This window comes from Eucyclogobius newberryi, unplaced genomic scaffold (genome assembly GCF_026437365.1).
Source record: "Eucyclogobius newberryi isolate DKJ021-1_F unplaced genomic scaffold, fEucNew1.0.hap1 SCAF_16, whole genome shotgun sequence".
Lineage (NCBI taxonomy): Eukaryota > Metazoa > Chordata > Actinopteri > Gobiiformes > Gobiidae > Eucyclogobius > Eucyclogobius newberryi.
In genome coordinates, this window is record NW_027315790.1 from 24,757,089 (window position 1) to 24,764,828 (window position 7,740).

A 7,740-nucleotide genomic window follows, 5' to 3' on the forward strand; every position below is an offset into this window, starting at 1 on the left:
TTTTATTTACTATTTTGTTCTCCTTTCTGTTGCTCTGTCATTTTAGACCTGGTATAGCCGCTTTAGACTATTGGACCAGGTGGTATGAAGTGGTATAAAGGGTGCTCGATGTGAAAACTTAAAGAACCAAAGACAGCAAACATGTCTTGAGTAAGTAGTCATTGTCGAGGTTGTGTAGTACCTCCTTCAGACTCAATTAAAAAATACTGCAATTTGGCCAAATGTGTTCTGAAAAGAGTCGCATGTAAAAGTAGGACAAAAGGAGGTTTTTTTCTTCATTATCAATCAATTAATCACAGTTTTAGTTTGTCTTTACGCAGACCTAACAAGAAATAGTCACATTTCTTCCAACATAGTCTGACCTCTTCTCCAAACCATGTGTTTTTACTGACCTCCTCATGAAATAGACCTGACATAACCTCGGATTGGATCTCGATTTTGATTGAAATGGACCTCAATTTTGATTAAAATGTGACTACCGGAAATCGCACAGCTCCATGTGAACGTTTAAATGACTTTCCACAGTTGCCAAAAGCGTCTTTACGAAAGCCTGAGACGTTTTCTTAAAGGTCATTACGGTCCGGTGTGGCAGAGAACATGTCCAAACGGTTCAGTGACTGTGGAGGAGGTGTCAGGCCTCTGCAGCTCTGGGGCTCAATTATGGCTCATGTGAACAAGAGCCAAAGGAGACTCGTCTTCTGACATTAGTGTTAGTCTCGGTAGGATAATGAGTCCACTTCATTACGGACGATCAGCGTTGAGAAGGCACTGTAGAGAAATTATCACGGAATTGACCTGGAACATGGGAAAAGCTGCGAAAAATGTCAATTCACTCTATTCAGTTTTGTTGTTGCTCCTTTAATTTTACTTTAAAAATAGCATATACCGTTTCCGTTGCGTTGTTGCTAAAGGGTTGAGTCGTGGCGCACTTTTGGAACACGTCTAGGCTCTGTGTCATGTTCAGATTAGTTTGCTGAATGTCTTTCCCCAGTCTTTGCCACAGTTTCATGATTTTCACTGTAAAAAAAAAGCCAAAAGTAACTGTAAAATGGTACAATGTAATATTCTGGTGGAGAGTTTCCGCGCGGATGTTATTGCTTTGCCTGGAATGTTCCACCGACTGGCATTAAACTAATCTATTTCCATGGAGACAAGAAGCACACAAGAAAAATGCGTGTTAAAAATGAATAAAAGTGAAATAGATTAATTCAAGGCCATATTGTTGACCATGCCAGGCACTACAATCTCCATCAAGACAAGCAGAATATACAGAAAAGTTACACATTGTACCTTTAATATAAGCCTATAATAATATGCATGTAGACATTTTTAAGAACTGAAATAGGATTATACAAAACACATAAGTGGAATCTGTTAACAAAGTACGGTTGTTGTTGTTGTTGTTGTTGTTGTTGTTGTTGTTGTTGTTGTTGTTGTTTTTAGAATCATCAAGTCAAATTTGAGTCAAAATTGATGAAAATAATACATAAAACTTGACATTTACAATAGCTATTTATTATAAAAGAAACAAATGGGGAATTGTTTTTTTCTGAGAGACATTGGTTCAATCTCCAACAGTCTCAGTCTTAGTGTCCCTGCAAATGCCTTCGTTGTTGAGAAAATAATAATATTCAAAATCCGTGGTGCACCTGGATCGTTCTCTTTTCGTAAGCGCTGAAGGAGAGAATCCAGACATTACTGTGCATATTTATGACACCCCACCTGCCCCTTTAGTAACAGTACACAATATACGCCATTTGAGGTCTGAGTGCAGCTCTAAAACCCATCGCATCTGCAGATTGTAATGACTTTGTATGGAGCTCTCATCCGTTATGCCCCATGGAAACAGAGCTCTGCCTCTCCACTCACACTCAAGGGCATCACATTTGCATTGATTATCCTCCAGTCCAGCAGCAGCCAGGCCAAACACATTCAGTTATTATTATTATAAAAGTATGATTAAATACATCATCTTTATACTGACCTCTATTTAAGGATATTCACGCTGAGATTCTCCTGCTGAGAATTTATTTTTCGGGGGAGTCCTGGTTCCAGAGGGGATGAGAGATGTTTTAGTTGATGGAGAAACTGCAGCACCCAGAGGAGACACGGGAAGAACATGCAAACTCCACACATAAAGGCCTCACACCTTCTCTTTATGTTGAAAATGGGATTAATTCCATTTTTTTTTGTGGTTTGTCAACACAATGTCTATAGGCTTAAAGCAATAAGCTTTATGATTAAATATCATCATATATAAGTTAGAGTCTCATTCTTACAGCTTAATAGAATACAGTTTTGCAGGCTACATATCATTAGAAAAAATGTCCCTTCAATAAAAATGTTCTGGACCTGCTTAAATGAGCCACAGAACTAAAATGAATTAGCCTCGCTCTCCATTTGTGTGATGCATTTTCTAAACTCCATATCCCAGAATGCCGCGGGTCTACGTCAGTCCCGCGCTGCATTGGCACAGTCTGGGGGTGACTGCCCCCGCCCGGCGCTGCGCAGGAGGTGCAGGAGGTGCAGGAGGTGCAGCAGCGCGCGCTCTGGAGCAGGAGCTGGTGTCGGACGAGTGGCGCCCGGGATGTGGTTAAACTAACGCGGCAGAGGAAGATAATGCTCCCCGGTGTTCATCATGGTCCCGGGAGTCGTGTACGCACTGCTGGCGGGTTTCCTCGGGGCCGTGGCTTCGTCCTCGGCCAAACTGTCTCTGGGAGCGGACTATCTGAAGGGAGTGTGTGAGACCGGGCTGCGGACGTGGGGCGAGCAGCGCCGGTTCAGACACGCAGACGAGACCACTGCGTGTGACCGGGTGAGTGCGGCTCAGGCCCGCGCGCACGGTGAGGATGAGGATGAGGATGATGGTGTTTGCCCCGGGACTCCCTCCTCTGTCCTCATTCTCATCAGCCCTGACTCAGCCTCCGCATCACGCAGCGTCCTCGGGCTCGTGCGGGGGTCGCGTGCGCTGTGACATTGCCGCATCACGTCACCTCAGCCTGTTTGACCTGATTGTGATTTCTGTGACTGTCGCGGTGTAAAACGGGTCAGTTTCTAAAACAAGTGACCTTGGTTTTCTCCGCTCACGCCACACGATGACGTCAGGACGCAGCTCGTCATGTGGACGGGACGGATCCACGGGGGTCACGCTCTTCAGCAGCATTTATGAGGCTCACCTGTCATCAGATACAGAGAGATATATTGTTTTTGAAATGATTTAGGTTCATTTGTCTTGTCTTCAGTCTTCAGTATCTACTTCTTTGACAGTGTTTGGGAAAATGTAATGTTGTGTTGAGACTGCACTGACAGAAAGTGTATGTTGTTATAGGCCTTATATTGTTATCATATATATTTTAGTGATATTTAATATGGCCAGTGGGATAAATTAATTTAAGTCCTGATTAGAGAGTGTCATTCTAGAAATGTAATTTTTAGTGATTCAATTTGAACCTTTATGGATTATATTCATTGTGTTTTGTTTGTGGTCCTCAGCTGCACATCCCCCTGAGGCTGCTGTGTGGGGGGCTGCTCTTCACCTGTAACGCTGTGATGTGGACCTTTCTGGCCAAAGCTCTCAGGTACAAAAGTCTTCAAGTTTATTGTTTATTATTAGTAATATTAGTGTAAGAAGACACATTTGTAATTGTCATTTTTTTGGGGCCTAGATGACATAAATCCACACAATTAAATAAGATAGTTGATAATATTGTGGCATCTTGATACTTTCAATCGCTAAAGCCTGACACACTTGTACTTTCAGGTACTCCTCTTCCTCGGCCCAAACCACTGTGACCACCACCGCCTCCAACTTCGTATCTTCCGTAAGTAACACACACGTCACTGTTGCTGTTGAAGTTGCTGTGTGTTTGACCATTAACACCATCACATTTCAAGCAGTAGCAACAGAGATGCAACAAAAGTCAGAAAGAAGTCATTCTGCCTTTTTGCAACAAAGTTTTCAATGACGTTTGTTTTGAATGAATACATGCATCTAACTGATAGTTTTAATGCCATTTTAACTCAACAGTGATGACAATTACATTTTTATCATCCTGTTTCTAGTATCGATATAGCAACACTGACAAGGTATGAGAGACAAGTATAAGACGAGGTGAAAATATTGCTTCTACACCGTTTTATTCCCCATGTGGGACAATAAAGGATTATCTTATCTTATCTTATCTTATCTTATTTCATTATTGGCTCAGTTCAAGCTGATGAGGAGTGAAAATAAGGACCCTCTGATACTAATAATGTGTTTTTAACCTATTTCTTATTCATGTTTTTATTTATTTTGCTTGGATTTCACTGGTTTTATTGTTTTAGGACACGTAAGATTAAACTGAGCTGTAATTGTACCTTGTGTTGTTTTAACCTCAGTGTTGTTACGATGTTGTGAATAGCATAAGTAAATCTGGACATCTTAACGTGGTCTCTTTTGGCTCCTAGGCGTTCCTGGGGCAGCTGATCTTCGGCGAGGCCCAGATAGCGCTGTGGTGGGTGGGAATCTCGCTCACCTTCACCGGGCTGCTGGTTCTACACCGGGTGTCACCACAAGAGCGACACCAGCAACACACAGAGGAGAAGAGGGACGAATAGTAGCTTTGTCTCCACTGGCTCAGACTGAAGTATCATTAAGTATCCAGGGCATCACCACGGTCTGAAAAGTACCAAATACACTCTTAAATGATGATTAAATGATTTCTGGACGTTTAAAGGAACAATATCATGCATTATTTGTTTAGTTATTGGCCTTTGAACATTTAAACATTTGGCATCTCATATTTTAGAACAATTTTTATTTAAACAAAACTCAAATTACTTCAATTCACCCCGACATTTCCTATGCGCGGAAGTTACCTTTTGGCTCTATCTACTGGCTGGAGGGGGAATTACATAGGTGAGATAACTAATGCTAGCTTGCATTGCCCATGTCGGAGGTGAATAGGAGTGTTTTTGACGCTCAAAGTGAAAGAACTTTTATCAAACTATCGTGAATGAAGCCAAATACAACTACAGGCATGTTTTTGATGTGGAAACAATGTTAGAACATGGTTAAAAGCTTTTGCATAATAATAATGGTTTAAATGGCATTGCAAACTGAGAGACCATAATCCGAAAATAATTAAATTACTGACATCAAGTCTTTGCTTTTTACATGCCATTTTAATGACCTTATAACTCCAAAATCAGGTAATGATCATATTTTGAGTGTGCTTGAAACTGCAGTGAGTTTTATGTGTATCTTGAGGTTTATTTATTTTTTAAATTATTTTTGATGCTCAGGAAACCAATCTTTCTTGAGATTGATTTTAATACGATTTTTTTTCACCTTGAATTAAAAAATGTACGTCATTTAAATTACATTTGGATTTTTAATTAGCAGGATAATAATGTTACACAGCCGTTATCCACTGCTCTCTAAACTCGAAGTCTGACTAGTGGAGACAAAGCAAAGTTTTCTGTAGCGATGCAACGAAGCAAAAATCACACTTAGCTTTACACAACATTATGAACTATTACGTCACAACGACACATTAACAAGGCTGGAAACAGAGCAACATTTGTGGGCAGATGTTTGCGGTCAATCAGGCGGACGGCGGATCACCAAAGCTTCTTAATTTAATCAACTGTGTCCAGTTAAAGGTGCACTGTGGAACTTTTCTGGTGCAGCAGCCACTAACATTGGCACTAAACGTATCCATCTTGCACTTATTCAGTTGCAAAAACAAACTTCAAAAACATGCATTCTCACTGTGAGTTTCTGGACTGTTTTCGCCAACTTTCTGTGCTGCATTCGTCCAGTCAGTGCAAATTAGTCTCTTATGTACTGTAACGACTTAAACAAGCGATAAAAACTAGAAAAGTGCTCAAAAAAGCTCAAAATGTGTTAAGTAAATGTATTAACCCAGACTTTGTTACTATAATTACAGTTTACAAAGCATCTTTGAAAGTGAACCGCTGCTTTTGTCGTCCTCAGCTCCGCGCAGTCGTTAGCAACATTAGCATAACGGAGCATGACATTTATAGCTACAGCGGCTCAGCGGCTGCACAGGAGCAGGTTCACAGGCAGCAGGGGGCAGAAGAGGAAACAAACCAAGGACAATCAATATTTTAACTTTCACCAAACACAAGCTCTGAAATATTCTCAGAGTTTCCAAGTTCAAACTCAGAACATCCGAACCCTGAGGAAAACTGGAACGCACCGTCCAATGCCAATCTGAAAGCCGCAGAATTTCCTCCAGAAAAGTTACATCGTGCACTTTTAAGTTGTGCCGACCGCAAAGGAATAATTCTGATGTAGCGCCGCGGTGAATCTGAGCCTTTAGAGATGAAGACGACACACTTTCATTTGTTCATGAAAAGAGGTTTTATTTCATCCCATCGGCCGGTTTTCTCGTGTCTCCTCTTCTCGTCGACGTCCGATCTCTTCCATCTCCCGATCCACCGCATCTCCTTATTTCACGATCTCAACAGAGACGGAGACAGAGAAAACATCTCCAAACTTCGATATTACATCATTTTGACTTGTTACATAGAGATTTGAGCCCACAACCGTTTCTTTCTCGTTTGGCATCAGCCGCGGGAGTTGCACTGACATCAAAAGCTTTCCTCTCGTCCCAAGAGACGTGGCGGGGTACAACATCGCATCGAACTCTCATATCACTGTGATGTGCTAGTATTGAGGACACACAGGCGCGCAGAGGGGCCCGCTGGAGCGCGTGAAGCGTACGATACATGAAAGTGCTCCACATTTAAAGGTTGCTTTCTTACATATCAGGCGGTATATACATCCATAATGGTAGCTCTTTGGTGTTCAAGGCAATCAGACGTGCTTCCAGCTGCGTGTCGAGCTATTATTGCACGGCGTGAATGTGACTGTGCATCCCTGGCAATGTGACCCAGATGGTTTTTCAGGTGCAAAACAGAGATTCAAGATTAATTGTAGAGAGGTGGTATTGCAGAAATTGAGGGGAAATGTGCATAAATTCCTCTTGTTGATCAATAAGTTCTTTGAGTTTGAGAATATATTGCAAAACCAACAGTGGCAGAAGGTTAAAACTAGAGGTCAACTAATGTTAAAAAACAAAAGATATATATATATATATATCTATAAATGTCTGAATTATAAAAATGTATTAAGAAAAAGTAGTGTTAAATTGCAATTAAGGCTGAGTTATGAGGCTGAAAACAAGTTTAAATGCATTGATCTGAGACAAAAAATTAATAAATCTATGAATTTAAAGTGCATACAATAGGTTATAATACACATTTCACTTAAACATTGTGAACATGTTTATATTCAAGATTTTACAAAAAGTTTGGTCTATTTTCCCCCAGTTTGACCATTTGGACATGAGCAGCAGCAGGTTTTACAAGACAAAACTAGATATTTTGTTGTTTTCAGATGAAATTATGTAATTAGCTCCCGTCTTGGCATTTTTAATTGTGACTGATTTGATTGTCTAAGCAGCTGTGATTGCAGTGATTTCAGGTATCCACAAACAGTAATGAACACAGCATTCATTTGTACCAGGAGTTCTTTGCGTCATTTCCTCCGTGTCTTTTGGTCTCGTCCCACTCTCACTGTAACCAGGAGCGTGACCTTGAGCACGACTTTCAAATATACTTCAATAAACGCACTGTAAGATTAGATGATCACAGAATATGGCATGAACGCACTGCAGAATGTGGCATTAAAGAAGAGACCAGTGATTTTAACCAGTGTTTTGTTGAAGA

General features: G+C 40.9%; 1 protein-coding gene across 1 annotated transcript; it reads left to right on the forward strand.

Moving 5' to 3' along the window:
* The first annotated feature begins 2,531 nt into the window (after positions 1–2,531).
* tmem42b (transmembrane protein 42b) lies at positions 2,532–4,710 on the forward strand. Its single transcript, XM_072447171.1, has 4 exons — positions 2,532–2,815; positions 3,493–3,578; positions 3,761–3,821; positions 4,450–4,710. The coding sequence occupies exons 1-4, from the start codon at positions 2,639–2,641 to the stop codon at positions 4,597–4,599; spliced, it is 474 nt and encodes a 157-aa protein (XP_072303272.1). The 5' UTR covers positions 2,532–2,638; the 3' UTR covers positions 4,600–4,710.
* Positions 4,711–7,740: the final 3,030 nt, after the last annotated feature.